This window comes from Ptychodera flava, chromosome 4 (assembly GCF_041260155.1).
Source record: "Ptychodera flava strain L36383 chromosome 4, AS_Pfla_20210202, whole genome shotgun sequence".
NCBI classification, from domain to species: domain Eukaryota; kingdom Metazoa; phylum Hemichordata; class Enteropneusta; family Ptychoderidae; genus Ptychodera; species Ptychodera flava.
The window spans coordinates 34705050-34719465 of NC_091931.1; the positions used below are offsets into that span (position 1 = coordinate 34705050).

Below are 14416 nucleotides of genomic sequence, written 5' to 3' on the forward strand. Positions count from 1 at the left end.
GAAACTCATTTAACTACTCATTAGATAAAATTTTCGGCTCGCAGGTTTTTAGGGATAAAGGCCTCCATCTAACAGGTAATCATGTTTTTCAGATACATGCCAAAATTTGGTGGGCGGCATCAGTCACTAATTTTGGTCAAAAATGCAAAACAAATCTTCTTTACTGACAGAAGTCATACTAATCCTATTTATATCAAAAGTTAACGCTATTTGTAATTCGTAAAACCAAAAAAAAAATTTTGCTCTTCCAATAACATGGTTTCAAAACAGGGCAGGTAGGTCGGCTGGTTTTTTCCCCCTATATTTTCTTTTAAATATGCACTTTTCAGGGGTCCAGGGCGATCTAATACTTACCACAACATTTCCAGAAAAAGCGTATCATACATATTAAAGGACTAAATACATAAAAGACGTCGACGTCCCAAGCAAAAATCAATATCAGGTGACGAACACGTGATTTACGGGGGGTTTTCTGTCTTTTTGTTACTTCTGTGTTACGTTGCGCTAAAAAGTTTTGGGTCGCAGGCAAAAAAATAGGGTAGGTCGGGTTATCGGAACATGACAACTTTTTTCTTTTGCCTATCCTATCCATCTGCAGGCCACCGAGACTTTGGTCGGCCTCTGTAAAGGATGCTTCATAGTAACTAAATCATCATCAAACTTAAAATTTTAAAATCTTTCAATCACGTCGGCCTTGAGTTCGATATTTTCCTCCTTCAGTCGTATTTTTCTCAATATTACCTCAATAATAATGCCGTACAGCAATGGCAATGCCGTAAAATCGATAATTTTATCAAGCTTCAGCAGCCGAAAACCACATGGAATTAAGGCAGAAAGGACCCATCATGTAGTTACTCATAATCCAAGCCAGGCACAGATAGGTGAGACATTACACATATGGTGTCCAAAGCTATATAGTGGAGTCGTTTATGTTCCAGATACCTTCGATCTGGTATTTGACCTTATAGTATCGGTCACCCAAATAACCGAGTAGTTTAGAATATCACAAAAAATATAATCAAGTGCATTGTTTTAGAATTCGAGGGACAGATACTTCTGGAAGTGAGTAATCATAATTTTATTGAATGTTATTGTGATCCCTATGAACTTAAAAAGTAGAGATGAAACGTGATTCTGAAGAGTATTCAGAACGAAAATCTCCGAATCTAAAAAGTGGTGAGGCCGATGCAGATAATAACATCGTTTATGACAGTCTACCTCTTGAGGTTTATGATACGAAATATGCCATGCACTTGACTCATCCCTTCATCAAAGGTCATAGGGTTACTTATCCATCAGCGCTCGGCAGCAACATCCAGTGGGAAATTACCCTTGTGTCTCTGCCTCCCAGTTAATTGTCAGTGAAAATCTCCCTACAGCAGGTTATACAAACTGACGAATATTCAATTTGGATATTAAAATGGTGGTAGACTTCACGACACTACTGACACTGGAAATGCATTCAACATTTAAATTTACAGTTGAGAAATACCTGAAAAAACAACATATTCCAACGTTGAAATATTTCAGGGCTCAAAGCAAAACTAAGAAATCATTCTTGATATTAAAACAAATGCAAAACCAACCGGAACGTTCCAATGCCTGCTCAGAGGATCACCCAAAAACAACCTTTAAGGGACCCATCAAAGGCGAAATTCTTAGATACTCATCTACATGCAATATCCAATCGATTTCAAGAAAAAAGTAGAATTCTTCACAAGCAAATTGATAGACACAATATGCACGGCAACATAAACCAAACAGAATCCATACTCAAAAAAGTAAATAGAAAAACAAACAATCAAACATTCACAACATAAAATGACTTGATCTTCACAACAACATTCAGGCTCAACACATATCAAAACAAAGGATAAAAAAGAAAGCCCGTCAAATATTTGGAAGAACTTGATAAGTGGGAAGCAATTAAAACCCTTTTGCCGAAACAACCAACAAGAGCCTACAATAAAAACAAGTGTATAAATTAAAGCAGCGGCATTGAGGGTTCAAATGAATCCAAACAAATGCCAAGGCCGTATCTGTGATGAATTATCTGAAAATTAGGTAAAACGTCACCACAAGGAACCTTCATACAAAATGTCAAAGCAATTGGACGAGTAGATTCTAAGAAGAAGATTTTGACCTGCTTTTTTTAGCAAAAATGGCGAAATTGCCAAAAAAGAGTCGTGCACAGATCAGCACAATTCAATACTTCTTGAAAGAATTATCTCCAGAAACCTGTATACCAAATTTCAAAACAAACCACCTCGCAATTTTAGAAAACATATTTTTTTCAAAAACGACATATTTCCCCAAAATATAGACCTAAATACGCATATTTCATCAAGATTTCATCAAATACGGCCAAGTTTTTTGAAAATTAGGTTTTGTTACAAAATTATTAAATTTTGTTACAAATAGGGTTGTTTCTTACAAATAGGGTTGATTGTTACAAATAGGGTTGCACGTCAACCCTATTTGTAACAATCAACCCAATTTGTAACAAAAGTTAACCCAATATAGGTTTAGTATGATTTCGGTCAGAAAACAAGATTTTTAACATTTTCGACCGAAATTGGGGAAAATTGCCCCGAAACAAACCTTTGGCATGTATCTGCACAACTCGATTATATGTTACGAGTAGGCCTCTTATACTAGGCAACCTGCACAACGAAAGTTAATCTAACGAGCATTTTCGGAAAAAAATAAGTTTCGACAAGGAAAAAATAAAAATTGCCCCAAAACATACTAATATGTATATTTCATCAAGATTTCATCAAATACGGCCAAGTTTTTTAGAAAATTAGGTTTTGTTTCAAGTTGGTTAAATTTTGTTACAAATAGGGTTGATTGTTACAAATAGGGTTGATTGTTACAAATAGGGTTGACACGTCAACCCTATTTGTAACAATCAACCCAATTTGTAACAAAAGTTAACCCAATATAGGTTTAGTATGATTTCTGTCAGAAAACAAAATTTTTAACATTTTTGACCGAAATTGGGGAAAATTGCCCCGAAACAAACCTATCTGCACAACTTGATTATATCTTACGAATAGGCCTCTTATACTAGGCAACCTGCACAACGAAAGTTAATCTAACGAGCATTTTCGGAAAAAATGAGTTTCGACAAGGAAAAAATAAAAATTGCCCCAAAACATACTAATATGTACATTTCATCAAGATTTCATCAAATACGGCTAAGTTTTGTAGAAAATTAGGTTTTGTTTCAAGTTGGTTAAATTTTGTTACAAATAGGGTTGATTGTTACAAATAGGGTTGACAAGTGACACGTCAACCCTATTTGTAACAATCAACCCAATTTGTAACAAAAGTTAACCCCATATAGGTTTAGTATGATTTCGGTCAGAAAACAAGATTTTTAACATTTTTGACCGAAAATGGTGAAAATTGCCCCGAAACAAACCTTTGGCATGTATCTGCACGACTTGATTATATCTTACGAGTAGGGCTCTTATCCCTAGGAACCTGCACAACGAAATTTAATCTCACGAGCATTTTCGTACAAATGAGTTTTGACAAGGAAAACAAAGAAAATTGCCCCCGAACATACTTATATGTATATTTCATCAAGATTTCATCAAATACGGCCAAGTTTCTTTGAAATTTAGGTTTTGTTACAAATAGGGTTGATTGTTACAAATAGGGTTGACATATGTCACCCCTATTTGTAACAATCAACCCAATTTGTAACAAAAGCAGTTTCGGAAAAATGAGTTTGACAAGGAAAAATAAAGAAAATGCCCTCAAACATACTAATATGCATATTTCATTAATATTTCAACATATATGGCAAAGTTTTTTGAAAATTAAATTTTGTTACAAATAGGGTTGATTGTTACAAATAGGGGTGATACGTGTCACCCCTATTTGTAACAATCAACCCAATTTGTAACAAAAGCAGTTTCGGAAAAAATGAGTTTTGACAAGGAAAAAAAAAGAAAATTGCCCTCAAACATACAAATATGCATATTTTATTAATATTTCAACATATATGGCAAAGTTTTTTTGAAAATTAAATTTTGTTACAAATAGGGTTGATTGTTACAAATAGGGGTAATGAAGAGGCATCCACAACAATTGAGTGACATTGGCGTCTGCCATTGCAATGCACGTCCATCTCTCCTATCAAAAGCTCGGTTTTACCATATTTTAACCCTTGAGGAGACATGAACGTGAGGTTGTTCTTTAGATCACGAACCCGACAAACATCGAAACTACCTCGAACACGCGTAAACCAGACTTGTGTATATCCGCCGTGCATGTTACTCTCTATTCCTTTAACTGCAACGAATTAAGCAAAGTTACTGTAGAAGACCCATTTCAATACAAATTTAAAAAAAAACATTTTAAGTAAGTTGATACTTATTACGAAGTGGTAATTGAAAATTATACAATCCCCTACCACATCACGCTACAACATTCTGTGCCATACCATACCATACCGCATCACACCCTATACTCTACCGTTACCAATTTTTCGCATACCGTACCACAACCTGCCTTACAACAACAAACAAGATCATACAATATACGGTCTATACTGCACAATGATCCATATCATAGAGAACGGTGTCAATTCTTTGCGGTCCCTGGCTACGAATATTTGTTCTCCTTTCCATTACACAAAGAAACCGGCCTAACAATTCAATAAACCGCATTGCATCTGCAACTGAAAGACAGGAAACTACTGCTTCAAAACAGAAATGCTGCTGAACTGCCTTCTATCTAATGACACGATATGACAACATGGTTAGCTAGACTTCCGGGTGTGCAATACTATTTTAACACCACGATTATCATTTTATGATGAAGCTCATCTCCGTAGAGAAAAACAAAGGAATAGCGGTTGTGGTGGCGCTATTTCTATAAGAAGTACAACTTACTGCATGGAACGCAGAGGATTAATTCAGGTGGACCTCAATTTGTGAATAAACAGAGAATTTATCTGTTTAACTAAAGCATATTGAAGGTTAAATGATTTTAATGTTGGATAATTTTCTTCAATTTTTTTACATGAATCGGATTATCTTTCATTGACCACACCAAGAGAATTGCTGAACACAAAATGTACAGTTTTCCAATACAGTCGCTCTATGCGTGCACTGTTATTTTGGACATTTCAAGGTGTTCCTCAATTGTCTCGTAATTATGTTCTAACTCTGGCTGAAGACAAGGTACGGAAAACTGTCGCCTTTCTGCGCCACATTGACAGGCTGCAGCCGGACTATCATATGTTATGAACGGTCACGTGTCAGGTGCCCCGACCAATAACTGGCGACCACTATATATGGTGAGTTACAGAGTATCTGAATACAGGTGTGGTGACCCAACGCGATATATAGTGTTCTATCGAGAAATGGGTAGTTTTTGCAACAGATATGAAATGCACATTCTTCTATTTGAGAGATTCATTGTTTCAAAATCCTATTTTCTATCTTTGGCATGTGTTCTGTTAAAACGTTCTTCACCGTCACAGAGGTTGTTTACCAGTGGCGTTTTCTTGAACTAGACCTAGAACACACAGAGCAGGGTCAATAAAAATGGAGCACATCTTATCAAGACCACAAAATAAATTACCAAAACACCCTAAAATTTGACCAATCTCTGGATAGACAGTTCTGTCAGTGTCAATGCGGATGAGTGACTGTCTCAACCGAGCATGCGCAACGTGCATAAGTATCTCACGTTTTCTGGCATCCGTTCATTTGGAGTCTGCAAACATTGCAATGTTGTCATGGATATCCACCAGCGCTGAAGTAACCCTTCTCCGATGATGTTGTATCACGTGTTCCCCACATTTATTCATCCGAAGTTTGTTAACATCCACAATAAGCTTTTCATTTGCAATATTCAAATGTATAAATTTTAAACTTACAACGTTGTAAAATAACCAAATAAAATACTTAAAACAACGAAAGCAATCTATGTTTTGGTCAGTGTATATTGAAACTCATGTATAAACAACGTCCTGTTTTTCTTTCAGTCAACCTGTACCCTCATTCTATTTTCCAAAACGGGATCGCACTTATTTACTTCAACAGTTACAACAATAACAAAATGGTGAGTATTTGTTTTCCAATCTGATGGTTTAGAGTATTTCAAGACGGGATAATCACAACAACACATTTTGAACCTTACCTTGGTCAATCTCAAGGCTACTGACCTTGATCATTTCGCTCGCTATCTGCCGCGCCGTTTGACGGCTTATTATTTTTAACATTTTAATGCCCAAATTCCTAGGTTACCGGGGTGGATATTCAGCGCGCTGTGAATGAATAACTGCGATACACTTTGAATCGGACGCTGTCATTTCCTTTGCAACTTGCATCGACGTTATTTGAATCTTCACATCAAGGGTTTAGGTCAAGTCCTCACCTCATTTACCCTGATAGCTACATGCACTATCAAAGAGGATTTTTTACATTTGTTTGTTTTGGTGTTGAGGCGAACGTGATCAAAACAGAGCTCTACGTTTCCCAAAAGTTCAACCACTGCTCCGACGTGCATGCGTCTGTGGAGGGGTCTATAGTCACCACCAAACATTTGAAACCAGAACCTTGAAATTTGGACTAAACATTCAAGGCCCTGGTCTGGACAATTGATGCACTGTTTCTCCCTTGAAACGTGACCAATAAATTTTGGCTTGGTGATATGATACATATGCCAATCATCATACTTTATCATATAAGACGAAAATTATAGATTGTTTTCTCTATCCCATTCTGCCACTTCCAAATTTGTTCTTACTTTTTGGAAACGTAAAAAGGGCACAGTGATTCAAATGTTCTGAGTTTTAACAATGCTAGAAAGTAAAAAAACTCCCTTTACCATTTTGTGTATATTGAATGGTTTTCTTTCAAAAACATAAATACAGTCTCTTGATAACATGTGGCGTTTATTTTTAATATCAATATACGTGACAACGTTAACATTGCACATCAAGTCAAACCTTTCGTGGATCCCGTAAATATACCTAGAGCTTTCCTATCACTTGGGCTTGTACATCAGCTTCTGATTCTTGTTAAACATTTCGCATGTAAAAGCGTCATTTTGCAGACCCATCACGACGAACCGTTAAAGTTTCCCTTTTTTATTAGAATTCCAATTCCAAGAAATTGAGTCTACCTAAACCCCAGTACTGCTCTCTGTCTCTAAACTGTGTCTAAACAATCTCTCTCTCTCTCTCTCTCTCTCTCTCTCTCTCTCTCTCTCTCTCTCTCTCTCTCTCTCTCTCTCTCTCTCTCTCTCTCTCTCTCTCTCTCTCTCTCTCTCTCTCTCTCTCTCATTGTCGAGCAAGAAAGTTTATTGCTCGTCCTGCAGAGAACGAAATTTTAAATACTTGTATACTCTACATCTATTCCAATCTTTGCGATTGTTTCATGTCTTAATCGCAATTGTCAGGAAACATCTGGATATTTCTACGTGAGTCCATAAACGTTCGCTTTGGATTCTCATTCAATGAAAGCACTTCTTTCCCAACAATGTCTCCCCAGAAGAATTCGACACTTCCTACAAATGTTTAGCTCCTCTGTCTTTTAAAACCTTGGTGAAGTTTATTTAAATGTTGTCATTATGAAACCGCTATCTTACGGATACAGATCATCAAAGAGAGCCGTATCTGTAACATTGATGTTAAGGAGAACTATCTTCGAACATGTTGACTCAGTGTAACCTTCCAGATAACGTTCAAGTCAATGGATGCGATGAGCCTGATGGAAAGTTTAATTACTAAAGATGCAAGGCGCTGCTGAATTTTCAAAACCTTTCAAGAATTCGTTTTTAGGTCATATTGACTACTTCACAACTATTTTTCTGGATTTGATGGTCACCACTGTTCAGGTCATATTTTACGGGAACATCAATGGGTTCGATGGGCTTGAGTTGTCTCCCATGCCGAGATAAAACAAAAGGTAGCATGTTCGTGGACATAGCTGGCGTGCTTAAGTTAGTGCGCCCTCTAAGTAGGTTATCACTGTTCGCTATGGACCGCAAGCAGGGTAAGCCTGAAATGTATTCATCATTATTATCAGTTCACAGATCGCGCGATAGCGCGCTTAAAAATTAATCATTGCATAAATTTGTTAGCTGAAACCTTCACCAGAATTCCACTTACATATGAAGCGCGACTTGCGGGGACATTATGCACTTTTTGAGTCTGGACTAAAATAATTCAATTGTAGTCCCTCTGTTTGCACGACATAAACTTTTAATTGCTTTTTTGCTAATGATCGTGCTTAATGAGATCTTCACAGACAGATAGCTCGGTTGTAAATGTCAGGAGAACCCAATACTGATCAGACCCAAATTAATTTTACAATACCAGCATATGTCTCAAAAATGTGCAATTGCCCGCTGAAAATTAAAAGTTGTCGCTAAGCTTTCCACCCACAAGGCTGTGTGTGTCTCTTGGTACCTGGTGAGCAAAGCGTCCCAAACATTCCCTCCTTTGTCCTCAAAAGAAAATTTACGAGCGGGCGTAGTGAAATAAAGCGACTTGTGGAGTGTGGTCCGTGTCTTTGATTCTATCACATCTTTGCAAAAATCACTGAGAGTGGCTGACAGAAATGCAAATTCTTGACTTGGACGGAAACAGACAGACCCTTTCTCGCACGTTATCGCTGCTATCTGCTTCAACCCCGTCTTCAAACACGTGCCAAAAGCTAGAGTCTTGGATGCAGCAGTTCTGTAAGTTTCCTTTTTACCGTTTTCTCTTCCCAGTGTTTTGCGCGGAGCTTGTATTTCATGTGTTCGTTTTATGGCGTTGTAATTTTCGTTCACAGCCCCCGGCCACTAATGGCGGGTCGACACTTCGTTTTGCTGTTTTTTGTTTGTTTTTAATCAGTAATTTTTTGCATCACTCGCTGTATTAAAATTGCCAATCATTTTTTTTACGGAATTATGACTGTTGCCTTTCAAATAAAATGGCTTTGTCTGAATTCGGGGATGTCGAATTTTCACGTTCGCGTTATACTGGCCCCGCTCTCAGGTTGATAGTTGTCATTTTTTACGAGAACAGCGGCCGTTCACTGTGGACTATGCTTGTCAGTCAAGGTAAAAAGGGCACCCCCGAACTCGGTTTTTTTGTATTTACGTCACAATTAAACGTTTTAGTGCTTCCTTGCATGAACTTGTCAATATCTGCGTAACAAACCTTTCAAGTGAAAAGACCAATGGACAGCGATTGGTTTCGCTGGTGATCAACGAGTGCTGCGCTCGTGACATAAAAACGTCCTGACGGGAGATGCTTTAGTGAATGATCATTTTTCACTTATGAAACATATATTTAAAAATACACCCTATTTACACCTGTAGACTTGGACATGAAGTGTTGGATACATTAAAAAAATTATCACTCGTAACATTTCCCCGGGGTCCATGAAAGGAATGTGCCAGAAAATCGCCATTGCATATTCCCGTCATATTTTTCTTCAAAGATTTTCATATAGGTCAAGTTGACAAATTACGTATCTCTTTCAGTTTTGGAATAAAGTTGTAACTGCATTAGTCATGTCATTATGAATATTTTCAACACACATACAAGAGTGAATGAAAACCTTCTCACATCACCATTAAATTGCTCATTAACGGGAATGCGTATTTTTATTCAAATAGGTAGCGAATCGTTATTGTGAAAGGCAAATCTTATCTCCCCATCTAACCATTGACCGACTGATGGGGAATTAAATTAACATTATCTGAAATTCTTAAATCCTCGTCAGCTCAGCAATTAAAGAAAATACCCTCGTTTTAGAAAACCAACAGAGCAGCGCAGGGAACGTTTGTCGACCATTGCCGGGAACATTTTTCGTGAAATAATGAAGAGATTTCTCGTACGAAATTTGGAGCAAAATACATTGAGAGAGAGAGAGAGAGAGAGAGAGAGAGAGAGAGAGAGAGAGAGAGAGAGAGAGAGAGAGAGAGAGAGAGAGAGAGAACACACAACATGCAGTCACGATTTTAATTTTAAAGTTTTAACGTTGAATTCAGATGAAACCCAATATCAAGTAAGAAGTCCTATAAAAGTAGATCTCATTGAGCGGTATTGAACGAAATGAACAGCGACCTGTATGGACAGTATTTATAAAACACTGCAATGGGCGGAACGTATTTTACTGTTATTCCAAATACCCGATAAAAATCAAATTAGATCTTCCCGCGACTAAAAACTTTTATGGCCGTTCTCAAATTGTGTTTCTCTACCGACATTATCTGATATTACCAATTTCAATCAAGAAATACCACGTTTTATTATGATATCGTAGTTCTGGGGGTTTTTTATTCATCTTCCCTATATTAAATAACATCGCTATTGTCCCATTTACGAGGCAAGTTAGCAGCATTTTAATTGTTTGGAAGCTATAATGACCATTTCGTTACATGTGGCTGTGATCGGATAATTAGACCGGTCGTAAAAACTACTGTGACACCGACTGCCTACAACTTAGGGAAGCAATGAATTTTATCAAATTGAGCCACACTGCAGAATACGGAATATTACGCGTAGTAGATCCATCAGTACAACCCTTGCGTTCTGCTCTCCTTTACATTGTACAAAATATAGCCCCGTGGCACGGAAGAACACTCGATCGCGGCGAACGCTTGGAAAGAGTTTCCGCGTTGAACTTACTTCGTGGCAGCCGCTCCTTGGCCGCTGGCATCTCCATCAAACTAAGTCTTGTTGGAAGGATGTGTATGATTACCCATGTTTTGTTTTTTCTCGCGAAGGATACCTCTTCATTAGTCGTGGAAATATTTACTGAGGCAGTACAGTTGACCACGTGTATGTCCGACGTGAATTTGTAATTTTCGTTGTCGATTTTACACGCACACACCCGACCACCGACACCGTGTTATAATTGCCGGCTCATGTGCCGTCTAACGTTCTACGCTGGTAGTTTCAATTTTACCTTGACACGCCATGTCCTTGTTCCTACCATAAAGATCAGCACTGCTACCATAAATTCCAACAAACAGCTATATTATTGTACTATATGTTCAAATAAACCGCCATTTCGTTGGTATTTTTAACGTTCTAAAATGAAAAACGAAAAAAATAATGGCTGCCAGCGGCGACAAACCCTTCCCATTTCCAGCTGACTTTAACTTTTTGAATTCAAAGCTCTTCAGAATCTACAGACAGAATTTGAAAAACCGTTCTTTGAATTTACAATAGACGTTCAGACCACATTCTCCTACCATTAAGAACAAAAAAATACTCTTTATAACATGGATACAGCGTGATTCCTTATTATTTAGGGGTGAAACTTTGTTTACAATATTTTGTCCATCGACAAGAGGAATTACACAATCATGTGAGTTCGTCTCGGACATAGATAATAGCAGTGCGCTTCCCTTGCTTTGGTCGTTATTTTGGACACCTATGAATTTAATAGCTCGTTTATGATACCTCACAGCCGTAAATGTCGACGAACGGCTACTGCGCTTGCATAGCCTGTTTTTTTATGATATTCACCGTAAACTGTAGACGTTGTGAAAACAGACTACGTGCGTGTATTAGTTTGCTTCTCTGGGCGCGCATTATTCCATAATTTAGATTTTAACAATCTCCAGATTACAAAAAATGTTGCGGTTTAATATTCTACCCTTGGTTGTAGGGCCAGACCATGGACAATTTATATGTTTGATACATGATTTTGATCATGTGTTTGTATCATGCAACGCCATGAACCGGATGGCTGCTGAGCTGGCTATTAAAAGTCACCAATCAACAGGGAATGGATGACTTCGTTGTGAAACCCTTTTTCTGTCCCTACGAGGTGAAAGTTATATCAATGCAACAGAAAAATAGGAGATGTTAGCAGAGGAATGCTGTACATGAAGCACCGTCCGACGGTCTATCCTACAACTCCGGTCACTGGAACAGTGGTCGGTTTGGCTCTACTAGGTTTTATCCCCGTGCTTACCTATATATATATCCCAATATATATATACGCCAATATATATATATATATATATATATATATATATATATATATATATATATATATATATATATATATATATATATATGAGAAGAGATTAAACATAATAGACTATCACAGATATCGGCGGATAAAGCAGGAAGCAAACGGCAACAAGAAACTGGAGAGAGACAGTGTCATAGAAACAGTGAGACACTACAAAAATGATTGCGAACAGACAAGAAGACAGAGGCGCGGACAGATGAAGTGCTATAAGTTCGATATCACTTCTTCTCAAAACCTGATCAACGAGCCTGGCAAGAACAGTTTGGAAAAAAAAAATAGTTTGCTTGGTGCAGCTCAATATGCAAATGAACTACTGTTTTATCGCTCTGCGGCGCGCAAACATGGCTAACTTAGCAATGCCCAAGACAGCCGTTACCAGCAACACGAACGCGTTCCCCGTCTAATTATCCAGGACAGCAACAAGAAAAAATGAAAATGCTCAGGAGGACAATGATGGCTAATTCTGACTTTGTTTGATTAACTTTCCAATTAAGCCCCGGTGTGCCTGGGGGAATACAATGCAATAAATTACGCCGAAATTTCTGTTTGTTCCAACAAAGTCTTTGTTTTCTTTCCGATCCACTTCAATTAGATATTCTCGGTAAGGTGAATGTCGTGAACGGGCGAAGAAAGGAGAAATAACTCTCCTGAGATAAAACTGGTGGAGAAATTTATAGCAGCGTATGGTGGCATTTCGCTTATCATCGGTCATAAGATCTGGTTCCAAGTTTTGACGGCTAATCAATTTCGGTCTCACCTTTCGACCCACTCAAAAGATTGACGGGGTAAAGGTGGCCATAAACAATAATGTCGATATTTAGAGTGTCGACAGCATGGCTTCTCTTCAATAAAACTTCAGCTTCTTTGCAATGCATAGAACACAACAAACGGCAGCCAGCCTACAAAGGTGTTGAAATGCTTTCCTCCAATGGTCAAAATTGGTTTATTTTCAACACCGTGATATTGATTGATTCTCAAATATGATACCTAATGGAAAGCGTTATTCTGTTTCACATACACTTTTTATGTCAAAAGCAATGAAAAGTGTTCCTGTAGCCTAGCAAGACAATACTGCACTCTGTCTTGTAAAGAAGACAGTTGTTGACATGTAAGATCATATAAACGCTGCAACTTTCGTGTTCGGTTTGGTCCACATCGAGACGCCGCTCCTTTACTCGTCGTTGAAATTCTAAACTGCACTACCCTAGCACATAAACAGAAAAAGTGCAGTTAATTCGAGGCGTTTTAATATGTGATTCAACCCTATCCCACCCCATCCCCACCCCCGCTTATAACCGACAAGCACACAGTGAAGGTGTTAAGGGAAAATAACTTCTTCTAGAAATAGCATTCACTCTCATTACAGAGATCATCTCCAAAATAGACTCCGCATCAGTTACCTTTTGGAAATATTAAACTCTCACGTGACTGCTTTAAAATCCTGAAAAAGTACCATACGGACCAACTCCAGCTCTGAAATTACATATCTGCCACCAGATAGGAGTGGCCATAAACGCAAAGATATCGCCGGAACGAGTGCTGTCGTTCCCATCACGAAAGAACAACTGGCATTCAGATGTGTTTCGTGATATGATCAAATATTAAGCCATGAAATCTTGAGAGTAACATGTTACCTTAAAAATACGATAAATAAATTGATCCAGTCTGTGTTATACCATTTCTTTTCCTCAATTGCGTACACAGTTCACCATCCTTTGCGTATCACGGTAGCACTACACATTTCTGATTCTAAAGTTTAAGATCTAAATATTGAACGTGGAATGTCTGGATAAAATGAAGAAACGGCGTTTCATTGTTGCGTTTAATCACTTTTAAAGTCTGTGTATGACTTTCGAAGTCTTGGTTTTGCCGATTGGTCAAACTACGGCACTTTCAGACAACCACCAGTCCCTTAGAACTTTTTTCATGAGAGTTGGTACACATTCTGTTAAAGGCAACAAGGCTAAGAATCTGAATATCTGTACCAAATAGAACGAAAACTTCTCATATAAGCTTAAAACCCTTGATTTCACTGTTGCTAAAGTTGTCAAACAAACCTGGCAATTTTACGACGTAAAAATTATGATACTAGTGACAGGGCGCTTCCTTTCTTGTCACGGTGGAAAAAAGCCGTACAGAAGCTCGGAACCTAGCCTAAGTGTTGAAACGTTGGACGGCGACCGCTTAAGTGTCAGCGTATTCAGACGTCTGCTTGTCTGTGTTGCGGGGCCGCATTTGTGCATTATTCATGTTGCTCCTATTTCTACAGTAACTGCTTTTACATACCCAAGCCGCTGAAATGTGGCGTTCTTTTTTTTTAACTCGGCATATTCACACAGCGCAAAGTAAAATGACAAGTCAGGGAAGTTGGATCAGCTAAGTTAACCAGGCTACTGAGAAATGTT

At 38.0% G+C, this 14416-nt stretch overlaps 1 protein-coding gene across 2 annotated transcripts in view; it reads left to right on the forward strand.

The window, feature by feature from the left end:
- The first annotated feature begins 8461 nt into the window (after positions 1-8461).
- LOC139131549 (homeobox protein CHOX-CAD-like) overlaps positions 8462-14416 on the forward strand; it is a 35816-nt gene continuing 29861 nt past the window's right edge. Inside the window, exon 1 of one of the 2 annotated variants that reach the window (XM_070697641.1) lies at positions 8462-8709. In XM_070697641.1, the coding sequence (XP_070553742.1) occupies positions 8589-8709 (121 nt within the window). In that variant the 5' untranslated portion in view covers positions 8462-8588. The remainder of the gene's footprint in view (positions 8710-14416) is intronic. The other variant, XM_070697642.1, reaches the window with a different exon arrangement.